The 18,654-nt window shown below is 43.2% G+C and overlaps 1 protein-coding gene across 27 annotated transcripts in view; it reads right to left on the bottom strand.

Moving 5' to 3' along the window:
- The window catches only part of WDR20 (WD repeat domain 20), an 89,427-nt gene that overhangs the window by 54,318 nt on the left and 16,455 nt on the right, over positions 1-18,654 (bottom strand). Inside the window, exon 2 of one of the 27 annotated variants that reach the window (XM_065547514.2) lies at positions 7,562-7,677. The exons of the other annotated variants lie outside the window; for them this stretch is intronic. Coding sequence (XP_065403586.1) covers positions 7,666-7,677 — 12 coding nt within the window. The 3' untranslated portion in view covers positions 7,562-7,665. Of the gene's footprint in view, positions 1-7,561; positions 7,678-18,654 lie in introns of those variants that run through there. 27 annotated transcript variants of the gene reach the window in all.

Raw genomic sequence — 18,654 nt, 5'->3', positions numbered from 1 at the left:
TGGGAGCTAAGCTATGAGGACACAAAAGCACAAGAATGATATAATGAACTTTGGGGACTCAGTGGGGAGGGCAATGAGGGATAAAAGACTGCACATTGGGTACAGTGTACATCGCTCAGGTGACGGGTGCACCAAAATTTAGGAAATCACCACTGAGGAATTTATCCATGTAACCAAATACCACCTGTTCCCCAAAAACCTATTGGAATAAAAAATAAATAAATAATATTTAAAAAAAAAAACACACACACGGGCTGGGCATGGTGGCACACACCTGTAATCCCAGCACTTTGGGAGGCCAAGGTGGGTGGACTATCTGAGCTCAGGAGTTTGAGACCAGCCTGGGCAACATGGTGAGACCCCATCTCTACTAAAAATACAAAAAATTAGCCAGGCGTGGTGGCACAAGCCTGTAGGCCCAACTGCTCATGACACTGAGGCAGAAAAATCACTTGAACCCAGGAGGTGAAGGTTGCAGTAAGCTGAGATCGCACCACTGCACTCCAGTCTGGGCGACAGAACGAGGATGCCTCCAAGAAAATAAAAAATAAAAATAAATAAAAAACAGAAAAATCCCTTATTTCTTTAGCATTATAAAACGTACTAAACACATTCCTTAAATATAATGCATAGTTAATTACTTATCGTACCTATTATTACTAATCTTACCAATCTTTACCAACTGAAAATTCTATAAAACTGCCGGGCGTGGTGGCTCAAGCCTGTAATCCCAGCACTTTGGGAGGCCGAGACGGGCGGATCACGAGGTCAGGAGATCGAGACCATCCTGGCTGACACGGTGAAACCCCGTCTCTACTTTAAAAAATACAAAAAACTAGCCGGGCGAGGTGGCGGCGCCTGTAGTCCCAGCTACTCGGGAGGCTGAGGCAGGAGAATGGCGTGAACCCGGGAGGCGGAGCTTGCAGTGAGCTGAGATCCGGCCACTGCACTCCAGCCTGGGCGGCAGAGCGAGACTCCGTCTCAAAAAAAAAAAAAAAAAAAAAAATTCTATAAAACCTGTTTTAAAACAATACTCCCCAATAGGCTGTATTTCCATCGTTATTTTTAAGACAACAAAAGATAAGATCTTTGGTAAGATAAAGGCAACCATGTCTTAAACTGAAAAGTACACAGGACATAGCTAACTGGTCTATACCACTCACAGTTTAGCAGAAAACAGCTGAAAAATCACTCTCCAGACAAGACATAAAAGATCAAGAAATCCTAAAAATGTTTTTTAAAAAATGGGGTGAAACCCCACCTCACAATGTATACCAGAATAAATCTCAGCAGTATCAAAAAGAAATCACATGTACGAAATGAAACCTCAGAAGTACAAGAAGAGCCAACAGTGTGGCTCATGCCTATAGTCCCAGCTACTCAAGAGGCTGAGGTGGGAGGATCCCTTGAGCCAAAGAGTTTGTGGTTACAATGAGCTATGATTATACTACTGTACTCCAGCTTGGGCAACAAAGCAAGACCCTGTCTCTTTAAAAAAAAAAAAAAGAGAGAGAGAGAGAGGCCAGGCGTGATGGTTCACACCTGCAATCCCAGCACTTTGGGAGGCCGAGGCAGGCAGATCACGAGGTCAGGAGTTTGAGACCAGCCTGACCAACACGGTGAAACCCCGTCACTACTAAAAATACAAAAATTAGCCAGGCATGGTGGTGCATGCCTGTAATCCCAGCTACTCAGGAGCCTGAGGCAGGAGAATTGCTGGGAGGCGGAGGTTGCAGTGCGCCGAGATCGCAGCATTGTACTCCAGACTGAGTGACAGAGTGAGACTCCTTATTAAAAAAAGAAAAAAAACCAGAGAGAGAGAAGAAATAGTACAATAAGAAACTATGGATATTTTTAAAAAAATATTAGGAGGGTTAGGTGTGAATCAAAACCTAAGAGAAGATGTTTTATAGATGTTTGTCTATAAAAAAATGAAATTTCCCAGCCGGGTGCAGTGGCTCATGCCTATAATCCCAGCACTTTGGGAGGTCAAGGTGGGCAGATCACGAGGTCAGGAGATCGAGACCATCCTGGCTAACACGGTGAAACCCCGTCTCTACTAAAAATACAAAAAATTAGCCAGGTGTGGTGGCGGGTGCCTGTAGTACCAGCTACTCAGGAGGCTGAGGCAGGAGAATAGCGTGAACCCGGGAGGCGGAGCTTGCAGTGAGCCCAGATTATGCCACTGCACTCCAGCCTGGGCGAAAGAACAAGACTCGATCTCAAAAAATACTACTACTACTTACAAAAAAAAATGAAATTTCCCAAGGAGGAGGAAGAAGAAAAATAAAGGAAAAAAAAGCAAATTTCTATGTAGGAAAAAACTACCATGAGCAAAATCAGAAGACAACTGACAAATGGAACAAAATGTCTGTCCCTCAGATCACAGATTAAGGGCTAATTTGTACAAAAAGCTGGGCATGGTGGTACATGCCTACGGTCTCAGCTGCTCAGAGGCTGAGGTGGAATGACTGCAGACCAGCCTGGGCAACACAGTGAGATCCCATCTCTAAAAAAATTTAAACATTAAAAATTTTATAATCATAAAAGAGAACTCCTATCAAGTTAATTTTTTTTTTTAAGACCAGAGTCGGCCGGGCGCGGTGGCTCAAGCCTGTAATCCCAGCACTTTGGGAGGCCGAGATGGGTGGATCATGAGGTCAGGAGATCGAGACCATCCTGGTGAACATGGTGAAACCCCGTCTCTACTAAAAAATACAAAAAACTAGCCAGGCGAGGTGGCGGGTGCCTGTAGTCCCAGCTACTCGGGAGGCTGAGGCAGGAGAATGGCGTGAACCCGGGAGGCGGAGCTTGCAGTGAGCTGAGATCCGGCCACTGCAACTCCAGCCCGGGAGACAGAGCGAGACTCCGTCTCAAAAAAAAAAAAAAAAAAAAAAAGACCAGAGTCCTAGTAAAGTGGGTTCACGACATGAACAACTCATAGAAAATACAGATGGCTCTTAAATATCCAAAACGATGCTTAATTCGTAGCACAAGAAACACCAAAAAACTATAGTGTTATACCATCTTTCATCTGTCAAGTTAGCAAAGATCAAAATAACAATACACTATGCCAGAAGTAAAAATTGGTACAATTTTTAGAAGGTGATCTGACTATGTCTCTAAAATTACAAACACATGTCCTTTTCACCCAGCAATTCCTCACAAGAATTTATTCCTCAGATATACTAGCAACAAGGCAAAATGATGTATGTACAAAGTGATTTATTGCAGTGTAGTGTGTAAGAGCTAAAGACTAGAAACATCAATGTCCATCAAAAGAAGAATTATGATAAATTTACACAACGGGATATTGTACAGGCATTAAAGATGCTTTTACACAATAATGTCTTTATTGACAAAGAACAATCCCCGAAGTATACAAAACAAAAACAAGGTGTAAAACAGTGCAGATGCTAAAGTTTGCATTTTTATAAAGGAGGAAAGACTGTATCTGTAATTTTGTGTATTAAAACATTGGCTATCTCTGGAAATACACACAATAACTTAACACTAGTCACTTCAGAGGAGGGGACAGGGGGCGCCGGAGGGCAGAGCGTGAGACACTTCATTGCATGCTCTCTGAATTTTGAACCATGTGAATGTATTACCTATCAAAAAATAAAATAGGCCTAGGAGATGTCACAATACCTAATTCCCAATGCAGACTTTCTCACTAAGTTACTTGAGAAAGGGCGGGCATGGTGGCTCACACCTGTAATCCCAGCACTTTGGGAGGCCGAGTCGGGCAGATCACCTGAGGTCAAGAGTTCGAGACCAGCCTGGCCAACATGGTGAAACCCTGTCTCTAATAAAAATACAAAAATAAGCTGGGCATGGGGTAGGTGCCTGTAATCCCAGATACTTGGGAGGTTGATGCAGGACAAACACTTGAACACGGGAGGCAGAGGCTGCAGTGAGCCAAGATTGTACCATTGCACTCCAGCCTGGGGAACAAGAGCAAGGCTTCACCTCAAAAAATATCCACTACCCATTCAACCAATATTTATTGAATTCTATATGCTTCAGGCACCGTTTTAGACCCTGGTATCTCAGCAACAAAGACAGATAAAGTCCTCCTCTTGTAGATTTTAGGTGGGACTAGTCAGTAAGCAGGCAACAAAATGAACATCAACAAGGAGCATGAAGAAAAATCAGTCAGGAAAGGGAGTGGAAGGACTGAGGTGGAAAGGTGATAGCAGTGCCTTTCTGGGTAGGGGTAAGAGAAAGCTTCTTTAACAGAACCACATTTGGGCAGAGACCTGAAGAAGTGAGGGAGCCAGCTCCATGGCCACTGTGGAGGGCATTCTAAGCAGAGGGACTAAGGATTCTAAGCAGAGCGTGTACCATGGCTCCGCAGGTGGGGCGGGGAGGGGTGCAGCTGCTCTTCACAGAATGCAATGGAGGTTATTCGAATAAATAAGGAGGAGGTGGCAGCAAATCACACTGGGGAATTGGGGAGGGGAAAAGCACTGTATCATAAGCAATTCAGATCTTATTCTAAGCGCTATAGAAACACATTAGAAAGTTTTAAGCAGTGAAGAATATGATCTGACCTATACTGTTTAAATGATCACTCTGGCTGACATCAGGAGAACCGACTGTAAGAGGCAAGGATAGAGGCAGGCACCCAGGTGGAGACCTCTGTAATAATCCAAGTGAGAGACGGTGCTTCCTTAAACGAAGGTGGCAGTGGTGGAAGCAGAAGTGATCAGATTCTGGATATATTTAGAGGCGGAGTCAACAGGCTCTATGAAAGGACTGGAAGTAGACCATGAAAAAAAGAAGTCACAGGTGACTCCAAAATATTTAACCCAAACAACTTTTTACAATGATCTAACAGGCTCATTTTTAAAAGTCACACCTTCATAGAAAGTTCAACTACTCTAAAACAGGTTATGAAGACCATCAACAAAAAGCAATGCCCATCCAAATACCAAACTGGGAAGCTGCAGCCATTTTAAATTTGAAAACACACACGCTTGGGTTCATTCTCTAACTACTGAGCACCTACACCATGCCAGGCATAATACTCGGTACTAGGGACCTCAATTATGCTTAAAATACGTAACTGAACACCAAAAAAAAAGATTAACAGGTAAAAATACCAAAATACTAACAGCTGTGGGACATGGAGTTCTTTTCTTCCTGGAGTTTTCCAATTTTCTACAATAAACTCCTCTTTTTATATTTAGGGGGGGAAAAACCTTTCCTTTTTACTGCTGCCAATTAAGAAAAAATTCCCACACAGCAAATTGATTTAGTGATTTGAATGATTAACAGGCTCGCCTTCTAAAAAAGCTCCTAAACTAGGCAGATTTCTCAGGTCTTTCTTTCATGCCTGCACCTGTTTGCTACCAGTGCTACGGTAAGATATGGGAGATGTATGGGAAATGGGGGGAAGAGAGAAATACAGTAGAGAGAAATGAGGGGTACAAATAACCACCTGCTGGTCTTTAAATATATCATGTCACCAAACACAGATGAGAAAGATCAGGCAAACAACTGTTCATCGAAAATATTTAACCAAATACGTACTGCATACAATATGCTTAGCATAGCAGTCTGCCCACTGTCAATAAGTAAATGACAAAGTTCCTTGTATATTTATCCATTCACTCAAATATTTATGATCATCATACATCAAAGGCACTGAGCTAGCATGCAGAACAGACAGGAGTTCAGCAATCAATCAGATAAAATCAGCCCTCAATAGTTCATAATCTAGTTTGGTGGGTAGGGAGTAAAAAGACATTACATTTCAATTTCTACTTATTTAATTATTACTGTGGCATGCGCTAGAGAGGCGACCTGGTAGAGGATAATGGAGACCTGATCTAGTCTGAAGGTCAGGGTAAAAGGCTTGGACAAAATTACATATGAGCTAAGATTTCAAGGAGCAGGAGTTAAACAGATGAAGGGGCAGAGAGTGAGGAACGGAAGCACATTCCAGGCAAAGGAAACAGCATATTAAGAAGAATCTAGGCTGGGCACGGTGGCTCACACCTATTATCCCAGTGCTTTGGGAGGCCAAGGCAGGAGGATAGCTTGAGGCCAGGAATTAGAGACCAGCCTGGGCAACATGGTGAGACACTGTCTCTAAAAAAATAAGAAGGAGGCCGGGCACGGTGGCTCACGCCTGTAATCCCAGCACTTTGGGAGGCCGAGGCAGGCGGATCACAAGCTCAAGAGACCGAGACCATCCTGGTTAACATGGTGAAACCCCGTCTCTACTAAAAACACAAAAAATTAGCCTGGCGTGGTGGTGGGCACCCGTAGACCCAGATACTCGGGAGGCTGAGGCAGAAGAATGGCATGAACCCGGGAGGCGGAACTTGCAGTGAGCTGAGATAGAGCCACTGCACTCCAGCCTGGGCAACAGAGCAAGACTCTATCTCAAAAAAAAAAAAAAAAAAAAAAAAGAAGGAAAAAAATTAGCCAAGTGTGGCGGCACATGTCTACAGTCCTAGCTACTTGGAAGGCTAAGGCAGGAGGATAGCTTAAGCCCAAGGAGTCTGAGGTTACCAGTGGGCTATTACTGCACCATTGCACTCCAGCCTGGAAGACAAAGCGAGACCCTGTGTCAAATAAATAAATAAATAAGAAGAATCTATGTCAAAAAAGGTTAAGGTTTGTGAGAGGAATTAAAAGGAAGTCAGCAAGTCAGAAAGATATAATGAAGGGAAGAGCGACTGATAAGGTAGGTAAGGGGTAGTTCATGCAGGGCCTTGTACACTGTGTTAGGAATTTAGTCTTTCATGCTAAAAGCAACAGGAACCATTGAAAAGATTTTCAAGCCTGGGAGTGACAATCAGATTCACATTTTTAAAGATCACTGACTGCTCTCCAGAGAATAGATGAGAGGGAGCAACAGTGGACCAGGAGACCAGACAGAGGCTGTATGGTGTCCAGGTGAGATGAGTGAGGGTAGTGAAAACAGAAGCAGATGTAGTCAAGATATATACTTCAGAGAGAAAATCAATAGGAATTGGTGATAGAATGAAAGCAGGTGGAGAGAGTGAGGTAAAGGAAAAGACAGTCTCATGAATGACAAGATAGTAAGGCATATAAAGACATTCCATGTAAATAGTAACCAAAATAAACTGTCCAATCCTCAAAACAAAATTAGGGCAAAAACAAATAGAGATAATGAAGAGTATAGTATACCAACACAAAGAACAATGCACAGACTAACAATTCTGAATTTAATATAAAGCAAAACTGGCAAAAAGAAACTGTCAAGTCCAGAATCAGTGAGATATTTATAACACATCTATCAGAAACTGATAAATAAGAGGGGCAGTCATAAAAATAGTAATGATATGGACACGTGAACAGTATTACAAACTTCATCAAACATGCATGCACAGATATATGTCACCTTCAGCCTAACAGATAGGGAATATACATCCTTTTAAAAAGACATGGAATGTTTTAACTAGGTTACAAAGAAAGACTCACCACATCTCAAATAACCAATATCATAAAAACATTCCATGACACACAATGCAAATAATCAGTTAAAAAAAATTAAACAGCATAAATAGAAACTTTAAAATGCTTGCTTAGGGGAGGCTGAGACGGGCGAATCGCTTGAGTTCAGGAGTTCGAGATCAGCTTCGGCAATGGCAAAACCCAGTCTCTGCCGGGCGTGGTGGTACATGCCTATAGTCCAATCTGAGGATGAGAAGGGGGGTGGGGGAGGGGGGAAGTGCTTGAGCCTAAGAGGCGAAGGTTGCAGTGAGCCGTGATAATGTCACTGTACTCCAGCCTGGGTGATGGAGTGAGACCCTGTCTTTTAAAAAAAAACAAAAAACAAAAAACAAAACAAAACAAAAAAAAACAAGAAAACCACTTGCTTAGAAACTCAAAGATTAAAGAGAGAATAAAAATGGAAATAACAAACTAGGCCTGGTCCAGTGGCTCATGCCTGTAATCCCAGCACTTCAGCAGGCCAAGGCAGGCGGATTCCTTGAGCCCAGGAGTTGGAGACCAGCCTGGGCAGTATGATGAAATCCTGTCTCTAATAAAAAATAAATAAATAATTAGCTAGGCATGGTGGCAAGTCCCTGTAGTCCCAGCTACTCGGGAGGCTGAGGTGGGAGGATCACCTAAGCCTGTGAGGTCAAGGCTGCAGACAGCTGTGATCGAACCACTGCACTCCAGCCTGAGCAACAGAGCAAGACCCTATCTCAAAAAAAAAAAAAAAAAAAACAAACAAACAAAAAATTAGGTCTCGACATGCTATTATTTAATATCACAATGATTATACCCACACAGCTAACATACGAGAAGCTCCTGAAACAACACTTAGAAGGAATGTTACAGCCTTGAGCCATCATTAAAAAGCAAGAAAGGATGAACATGTTTTCAATTCAGTAAGCTAGAAAAAGAACAGAGTAAACCTAAATAAAGGAAATAAAGATGACACTCACAAAACAGAAAGCAGATACTAGCTTACTCTTTGAAAAAAATTTTAATTGACAAACTCTTATAAGTCTGTTCAAGAAAAAAAAAAAATATATGAATGAAGGGGTGACGCTAAAGCTGGTGACTGAACCCAGCAGCCACCCAAGCAGCAGCAGAAAAATGACAGTGCCACCAGAGCTCTGGAGCAGAGGAGGTGAGAGCCACAGTTCCACCCAAAAATGACCACACCCATGACTGGAAACAGGTGGTCCAGAAAGCAAAAGGCAACTGAGTGGAAAAAGGAACTGGCAAAAACCACTCTCAAGAAGGCAGATCCTAAGCTGCCAGTGGCAGAGACGTAACGCTGCCAGAGCATATGTCGTAGAAGTTTTAATTGCCCTAACAAACTAATTTGCACTTTCACAGGAATACCTGTATTAATTTATTGCAATAAATAGTTTTTCCTTTGGTGATGGAGAAAAGAAACAATTTGAGGAACAAAAGGGAAATATAACTTCTGATAGAGTAGAAACTTATAATGGAAAAGAAAAGGGAAGAGGACTGAGCAATTAAAGAAATCCAACAGTTAAATTCTAGGTAGAGCAGAAAGAACTAGCAAAGGAGGTGAAGTACTGAGTGGGTCAGAAATTTATAAAAAAAAAATTGAGGTTAAAATGTCAAGACAAAGAATGTTTCAATAAAGAGAAGATGATCAATCGTGCCGAATGCTGCTAAGAGGTCAAGGAAGTTGTGGGCCAAGAGGTGTCCAATGGATTTGGCAACATGAAGTTGAGTAATCAGTATCCTGGAGAAATTAGAGCAGTGAGAAGGAAGGCCATATTGCAGTGGAAGGCTGTTTCTATCTGAATTAGTGATTTTGGAGCTAAACCACTTCAGCTGATGACAAGATCCAGCATGTCACTGTGGGAGAGAGTGCCAGAGGTGGACTAGAGGAGATTAGTGGGGTGGACATGGAAGGCAAGAAAGCTAGCAGCCAAGGTACTTGACGGGTCATGTGACGAAGATGAAACCACCCAACATGATGGCAGTAACCGGACTGGAAAGGAAGGCTGTGAGTCAGGCACTGGAGTCTTCAATGATCAAAAGTGGCCATGAGGAAGAGAGAGAAAGGTGTCGTGAGTCTAAGGGTGGAGGCTCCAAAGGGATGCCAGGAGTGGCAAATGGACCAAAGCCTGGTCTAATGTGGCACTTGCAGTGTATCAGTCAGGGTTCTGTGAAGCCTTTCCAGTTCAACTTGTGAGACACTCTCTGAGCTCCCTGGCAAAGTCAGACTGCTGCCACATCAAGGAAAGCCCCGAGCACAACACCCATCATTTTTTAAATTAGCTGAGCTAATAATGCCTTCAGTCTTGCTAACTACGTGTACACCTATTCTGTAATTCAAAGGGGGGAAAAAGGCAATGTAAGGAGTAGCACAATTCTTGTAATTAATGGGAAAGAAGTAGGGATAGCAGCAAAGTCACCTGCTTCTGGAAGGGAGAGTGCAAGCATTTTTTTCCAGGACACCAGGATAGGTAAAGCAAAACTTCCAAACAACGCTAGTTTCAGGTAATCAAGACACTCTGTAAAGCTTCCTTCTGGGTTAGCCCAAAAGAATTCTAACAACATAAGACTTGAGGTTGTGACTGTCTTATTCAATTTTCTGCTGCTATTAACAGAATACCACAGACTTTTTTTTTTTTTTTTTTTTGAGACAGAGTCTTGGTCTGTCACCCAGGCTGGAGTGCAGTGGCACAATCTCGGTTCACTGCAGCCTCTGCCCACTGGGTTCCAGCGATTCTCCTGCCTCAGCCTCCTGGCTAGCTGGGATTACAGGCACACGCCACCACACCTGGCTAATTTTTGTATTTTTGGTAGAGATGGGGTTACACCATGTTGGCCAGGCTGGTATCGAACTCCTGACCTCAGGTGATCCGCCTGCCTCGGCCTCCCAAAGTGCTGGGATTACAGGCATGAGCCACCGCACGTGGCCAGACTGAGTAATTTATAAACAAGTTTATTTGGCTCATGGTTCTGATGGCTGGGCACTCCAAGAATATGGCGCTGGTATCTGGTGGGGGTCATCCCACGGCAGGAGGCAGAAGCAAGTACCCAACACAGAGAGAGGAAATTGGCCAACTTGTTTTTATGACAAACCCAGTCTCATAATAACTAACCCACTCCCTCAATAATGGCATTAATCCATTCATAAGGGCAGAGCCCTCATGATCTAATCAGCTCTTAAAGGCCCATGTCAATTAAATCCTAAAAGGAGTTTTGGAGGGGACAGACATTGAAATCATAGCAGTGACTAATTTTGAAGTCTCTCAATCAATGCAAAATGACTAGCAAGCCTCTGTCTGTGAGCTCCAGTAACTAGCAGATAATTTTGGCTTGTGAAACGGGTTTTGAAAGATTATCTAAGGGCCTAGCAAGGTGGCTCATGCCTGTAATCCCAGCACTTTGGTAGGCCGAGCCAGGTGGACACCTTGAGTTCAGTAATTCAAGACCAGCCTGGGCTACATGGCAAAACCTGTCTCTACAAAAAAACACAAAAATTAGCTGGGCATGGTGGTACACACCTGTAGTCACAGCTGTTTGGGAGGCTGTGGGAGGTTGGCTTGAGCCCAGGAGGCAGAGGTTGCAGTGAGCTGAGATCACACTGCACTCCAGCCTGGGCAACAGAGCGAGACCCTGTCTCAAAAAAAAAAAAGAAAAAGAAAAGAAAGAAAGATTATCTGATGTACTCAAGTGAGTCCTTGTTGGAGGACTATGATTTCAACAAATTCGTTCAAATTTCGTTCCACTTAAAAACGAACATAATGTGCCTACTACATACAGGCACTGTGATGGATATGATCAATAAGATATGGTTGACAAGATATGGTTTCTGCCCTCAAGATTCATAGTCCAGTGGGGTAAATAGAGATTCAAACAAAAAATTCCAACATTGTGTGAAAAGGTGGCAACTCAATCACAGTAGTTAAACAGCAAGGGCAAAGGAAAGACAGGTTTAAACCACAAAACATTACAATGCAGTCAAAGCTTCACTCAGTGTGCCAATTCCAGGGTATCATATTCCCTGCTGTACTGGTTCTCCTCACTATGAACTTGTCTCAAGAAAAGAACTATGTCTATTACATTTGAGTCCCAATACCTAGACCAGTGCAAGACCTCAGTGTAGTTTGCATCTCTTACTCGTCTATCCAATATCTACTTACAGATCATTCTCCTATCTACTATCTCATACCTCAACTCAAAGTAGTCTCCAGAGCAATCAAGTTGTTGGATAATCCAATCTCTTTGCTAAACGTATGGGTTAGTAAAGACTGGGTTAACCAGTGCACACTTCCTTGGCCACAGGAATGAGCTGCTTAATCCAATCTGGAACAACGAGTTGAAGAAGGAGGTTTGGTAAAGGCTTCTACGAAATAAGCTTCCTTATTTTTATGACAGCCTGATTAGAAGAGCTGTTCATCCTCATCCTGAATATTACTCTCATTTTGGTCTATGTGGTCCAGTGATGTGAAGCCTGACATTTCTGCCACTGTTTTGACATCTAAACCGGGTGAAACACGGTAGAAAGCGGAACTAATGGAATCTCAGCAAAACGGAGCTAGCGTCCCAATCAAACCATGCCTGAAGTCCACTGTACCTGTGGAATTTTCAGTGGCATACACCAATACACCCCTTTAAAATTTAAACTAGTTTGAATGGGTTTCCTGTTACTTGTAAACTACAACATTTCTAAGTATGCTAAATCCTAAAACACACTAGTGAACCCAACACGGGCAATATGGTGAAACCCTGTCTATACAAAAAATACAAAAATTAGACAGGCATGGTGGCTCGAGCCTGTAGTCCCAGCTACTCAGGAGGCTGAGGTGAAAGAGTTGCTTGAAGCCCAGGAGGCTGAAGCTGCAGTGAGCTGTGATTGTACCACTGCACTCCAGCCTGGGTGACAGAGAGAGACTCTGTCTTAAAAAAAAAAGTCAGGCACGGTGGCTCACACCTGTAATCCCAGCACTTTGGGAGGCTGAGGCAGGCGGATCACGAGGTCAGGAAATCAAGACCATCCTGGCTAACATGGTGAAACTCCGTCTCTACTAAAAATAAAAAAAAAAATTAGCCGGGTGTGGTGGCAGGCACCTGTAGTCCCAGCTACTCAGGAGGCTGAGGCAGGAGAATGGCGTGAACCTGGGAGGTGGAGCTTGCAGTGAGCCGAGATCGTGCCACTGCACTCCAGCCTGGGTGACTGAGCAAGACTCCATCTCAGGAAAAAAAAAAAAAAAAAAAAAAAAAAAGCTAAGCATGGGGCTAGGCATCTGTAATCCCAGCTATTTGGGAGGCTGAGGCAGGAGGACCGCTTGAACCCAGGAGGCGGTGGTTGCAGTGAGCCAAGATGGTGCCACTGCACCCTAGCCTGGGCGACTGAGTGAGACTCTTGTCTCAAAAAAAAAAAAAAGATATCCAACAACCCAATTTTTAAAAATGGGCAAGGGATATGAAACATCATTCAAAGAAAAAGAAATATATCTCACTCTTAAATCTATACAAAGATGCTCAACCTCACTCAGCACAATGGAAAAACAAAAATTACAATATATCATGTATTAGATCAAATACAAAAGTCTAACAACACACTGTTGGTGAGGCTGTGGGAGAACAGGTACTCTCAGGTATGTGGGGGGACAAAACAGTACAACTTCTATAAAGGGCATTTGGCAACATCTATAAAAAATATAAATGCAGTTGGCCAGGTGCAGTGGCTCACACCTGTAGTCCTAGCAATCTAGGAGGCCGAGGTGGGCAGATCACGAGGTCAGGAAATTGAGACCGTCCTGGCTAATACGGTGAAACCCCATCTTTACTAAAAAGTAGAAAAAATTAGCTGGGCGTGGCGGCAGACATCTGTAGTCCCAGCTACTTAGGAGGCTGAGGCAGGAGAATGGCGTGAACCTGGGAGGCGGAGCTTGCAGTGAGCCAAGATCGCGCCACTGCACTCTAGCCTGGGTGACAAAGCGAGACTCCATCTCAAAAAAAAAAAAAAAAAAAAATATATATATATATATATATATATATATATAAAATATATATATATATATATATAAAATATATATATATATATATATATATAAAATATATATATATATATATATATATAAAATATATATATATAAATGCAGTTACGCTTTGACCCAGCAGTACCCCTCTGGAAATTTATCATACATGTAAGGTTATTCACTACAGCATTATTCATATTTTTAAAAGGGATCATCAATCAATCAAGGGTGATGTTGTTAAATAAATTATGGCACATCCAAAGCATGGAGTACAAAGCAATGACAAGAAAGAGTGAAGCTCCCTTTTACTAATATGGAAAGATCTCCAATATAGATCATTAAGCAGAAAAAACAAGATGCAAAATACCATACACAGTATGTTCCCTCAATTCCTTCCCATCTCTGCTCAAATGTCGTCTTATTCCTGTAACAACAAAAGAATAACTCAAAAACAAATAAAATATTATCTATAGTTAGAGGAAGGGAGCTAGGAGGGGGAAGGAGAACAGGACTAGAAGACAGACCTCTCTGAATATAACTTTGTTCTATGTGCTGGAACCATGTAAATGTTCTGCATAATTGAAATACAAAATTAAATTTTAAAACCAATCTCTCCTGTTCTAAAACTACAGTGATAATTGTACAACTCAATAAATTACTAAAAATCATTCAACGGTACGCTTAAAACAGATAGCAAGAAGAAATAATTTGAGTGCACTCAAGTTTTTGGTTTTAGAGACAGGGTTTGGCTCCGTCACTCAGGGTGGAGTGCAGTGGTATGATCATAGCTCACTGAAGCCTCAAATTCCTGGGCTTAAGCCATCAGCCTCCCAAGTAGCAGAACTACAGATGTACCACCATGTCTGGCTAGTTTTAAAATTTTTGTAAAGACAGGGTCTCACAATGTTGCCCAGGCTGGTCTCAAATTCCTGGCCTTAAGTGATCCTCCCACCTCAGCCTCCCAAAACTGGATCAAGGTTTTTATTTTTTTGGAGACAGACTCTTCCTCTGTTGCCTAGGCTGGAGTGCAGCGGCTCGATCTCGGTTCACAACCCCTGCCTCCCCAGCTCAAATGATCCTCCCACCTCAGCCTTCCAAGTAGCTGGGACTACAAACACATGTCACCACTCCTAGCTGATCTTTTTAAAAATTTTTAATAGAGATGAGGTCTATGTTGCCCAGGCTGGTCTCGAACTCCCGAGATAAAACGATCTGCCCACTTCAGTCTCCCAGAGTGTTGGGATTACTGGCGTGCGCCACCGCACCCAGCTGGATTAAGCTTTAAGAGGCAGTGAAAGAATCCAACAAAGCTAGTAAAGACCAGTGCCTCTTCAACTTTAGTGTGTACATGAATCACCTGGGAATCCTCTTAGAATGGAGATTTAATTCAGTAAATGGGGCCAATACTTTGCACTTCCAACAAGCTCCCAGGTGATCGCTGATGATGCCGATGCTGGTCTGTGGATCACACTTTGAGGGTTGAGACAACTTAAACAACTAGAGGTGCTTTGCTCTAAGAAGTAGCTGAGAAATGAGGCAGCAGCTATTGGAGCCACATGACCCATAGAAAATGAGTGGGTGGGCCGGGTGCGGTGGCTCATGCCTGTCATCCCAGCATTTTGGGAGGATGAAGCGGGAGGACCACTGGAGCCCAGGAGTTCCAAGACCAGCCTGGGTAACATAGTGAGACTCCATCGCTATAAAAAATGTAAAAATTAGCCAGGGGTGTGGTAGTGCGCCCTTTTAGTCCCAGCTACTTGGGAGTGTGAGGTGGGAGGATCACTTGAGGCCAGAAGTTTAAGGTTGCGGCGAGCTATGATCACACTACTACACTCCAGTCTAGGTGACTGGGAGACCCTGCCTTGAAAAAAAGAAAGAAAGAAAATGAGTGGGTGTCAGAAAGAGTCTCTCCCCCGACAACTGTTTTAAAATGAGAGAAACAGCGACACACTTGTAGGAAACAGAGAATAGCGATTAGCCAAAATGAGGTGGGATTTAGCAAACAAGTCGGGGAGGTGACTTTAGACAGGGGCAGAGCACTTCCTTAACAATAGAAGAGAAGGCATCCGGTACAGATGCCAGAAGCTGAGATGTGAGGGTAGAAATCTGGAGAAATTATCTTTTGACTGCTTAACAGTTCTAAGTGAATAAGAAGTACAGTCATCAGCTAAGAATAAGAATAGGGAAGATTTGAAGACAAAGTTGTAAAATTGTCATCTAGGCTGGGGGCAGTGGCTAACGCCTGTAATCTCAACACTTTGGGAGGCTGAGGTGGGAGGATCGTAAGTTCAGGAGTTCAAGACCAGCCTGACCAACATGGTGGAACCCCATCTCTACTTAAAACACAAAAATTAGCCAGGCGTGGTGGTACACGCCTGTAATCGCAACTACTCAGGAGGCTGAGGCAGGAGAATCTCTTGAACCCCGGAGGCAGAGGTTGCAGTGAGCTGAGATCGCGCCATTGCACTCCAGCCTGGGCAATATAGTAAGATTCCATTTAAAAAAAAAAAAAAAAAACTGTCATCTAGAAGGGTGGGGTCAGTGTGGTACAACTGCTTGTCAGCGCCATGCACCCCTCCAAGGTGATGGTTCTGAATCTTAGGGGAATATGGGCAGCACAGAGTGCTATTCTTCAACCACATGCAGGGCAAATGTGCAGATGTGCAGTAGGCAGAGGATTCACTTTAGCCAAGATTGGGATTGTGTATACGAGGGGAGTTATAATGATTGGTCACTGCACTGGAACAGGGGTAATGCTTTAGAGAGTGGCAGTGAGGCAGGGCTGAAAGCATTGAGAAAGGAAGGGAAGCGATGCACCCCATGAGACAGCACTGATACAATCTGATGACTTCAGCCCTAAAGGAGGACAATATACTAATGTAGTACATTACCTTGGAAATAGCACCAAAATAAAATACATTTTAAAACATATTTTAAAATCATAACTAAGAATTCTAAAAAAGGCTAGGATACAGCCAACATTTAAATGACCACCACTAAGGAAGATAATCCTACCCTCCCTAAGCCTTGCACAAGCTTCAGCCCTCACGCTGCAGCTCAGACTCCCAGGAGCCAACAGCTGCCACATCCTTAGGCCTTGAGCTAAATTCTAGTTCTCTTGGTTCAGAATCCCCTCCCCTTTCAGCTGACCCACCATCCAAATTCAAATGTCACCTTATTAAAGCTTCTCTAAAGTTCCTGCTGCAATTGAGACAAACATTACATTGTCATCACCTATTATCTGAACCAAATGGAACAGAGTCCACCTTGTAGAGTGGTTCTCATATTCTGCCCTCTAGTTAGGATAGCAAGAGTGATCAGGAAGAAGAAAAACGAAGCAAGAAGCATAGCCAGCTTAGAATTCTAGATGAGCAACTGCTGAGTGAAAGTAACACAAGAGAGCTCTTCATGGAGCTAAAAGTTTCACTTCACAGGACATGAGAAACTAGTTACCCTTCTTATATTCAATCACACATGTGATAATAAAGAAGTTAAGTAAAGACTTACCTAAATCAGGTTGCTTACGCTTTCTGTGCCATGGACTCCTTACAATCGTTTTTTGTTGTTTTAGAGACAAGGTCTCTGTTGCCCAGGCTGGAGTGCAGTGGTGTGACCATGACTCACTGCAGCCTCAATCTCCTGGGTTCAAGAGATCCTCCCACCTCAGCCTCTTGAGTAGCTGGGACAACAGGCATGTGCCACAATGCCCGAGAATTTTTAAAAATTTTTTGCAGAGATGGGGGTCTCACAGTGTTGCCCAGGCTGGCCTCAAACTCCTGGCCTCAAACAATCCTCCCACCTCAGCCCCAATAATTTCTATCTTATTCTATCTATCTATCTATCTATCTATCTATCTATCTATCTATCTATTTATTTATTTAGAGACGGAGTCTTGCTCTATCGCCCCGGATGGAATGCAATGGCACAATCTTGCTCACTGCAACCTCCGCTTCCCAGGTTCAAGCGATTCTCCTGCCTCAGCTTCCCAAGTATCTGGGATTACAGGTGCCTGCCACCACGCCCAGCTAGTTTTCGTATTTTAAGAAGGGATTTTACCATGTTGGTCAGGCTGGTCTCGAATTCCTGCCTCAGATGATCCGCCCACCTCAGCCTTCCAAAGTGGTAGGATTACCGGCATGAGCCACCGCACCTGACCCCAATAGTTTTTAAATACATAAATTTATAAAAGAAATCTATGGCCAGGCATGGTGGCTAAGACATATAATCCCAGTACTTTCGGAGGCCAGAGCAGAAGGATCACTTGAGCCCAGGAAGTCAAAGCTGAAGTGAGACTCTGTTTCAAAAAAAAAAAATCTACATTAAAATACAGTTGTATTACACTAAGAAACTATAAATTTTCAAAAATTGCTTAATTACATGTCAAATAACAAGATCTAATGGGGCCAGGCGGAGTGGCTCACGCCTGTAATCCCAGCCCTTTGGAAGGCCAAGGCGTGTGAATCATGAGGTCAGGAGATCGAGACTATCCTGGCTAACATGGTGAAACCCCGTCTCTGCTAAAAATACATAAAAAATTAGCCAGGTGTGGTGGCGGGCGCCTGTAGTCCCAGCTACTCAGGAGGCTAAGGCAGGAGAATGGCGTGAACCCAGGAGGTGGAGCTTACAGTGAGCCGAGATCGCGCCACTGCACTCTAGCCTGGGGGACACAGCAGGACTCTGTCACACACACAAAAAAAATCTAATGGTAATTTCAAAGTAGTGATGAGTGTCAATGATATATGACACATGTGCAACAACCACAATGTGATATGAAAACATCTGTGGGCCAGGAGTGCTGCCTCATGCCTCTAATCCCAACACTTTGGGAGGCCAAGGTGGGAGGTTCACATGAGCCCAGGAGTTCAACACCAGCCTAGGGTATAATATAGTGAGACTGTCTCCACACACACACACAAAAATTTAAAATTAGCCAAGCTTCATGTAGACCCATCTACCTGAGAAAGTCAGGTGGGAAGATCATTTGAGCCCGGGGATGGAGGTTGCAGTGAGCCCACGTCACACCACTGCACTCCAGGCTGGGTGACGGGGAGACTCTCTCAAAAAAAAAAAAAAGAAAAAAGAAAAAGAAAATGTGATTTTCACTGATAATTGCCACAGGTTCCATTATTATTCTGATGTCATCTATATTCATAACTGAGGAACATGTTAAATGTCAAAAGTT

The sequence above is a fragment of the Macaca fascicularis genome, chromosome 7 (assembly GCF_037993035.2).
Source record: "Macaca fascicularis isolate 582-1 chromosome 7, T2T-MFA8v1.1".
In the NCBI taxonomy this organism is placed as follows: Eukaryota; Metazoa; Chordata; class Mammalia; order Primates; family Cercopithecidae; genus Macaca; species Macaca fascicularis.
The sequence above is the reverse complement of the archived record's forward strand: the minus strand, read 5'-3'. Positions and strand labels throughout refer to the sequence as shown.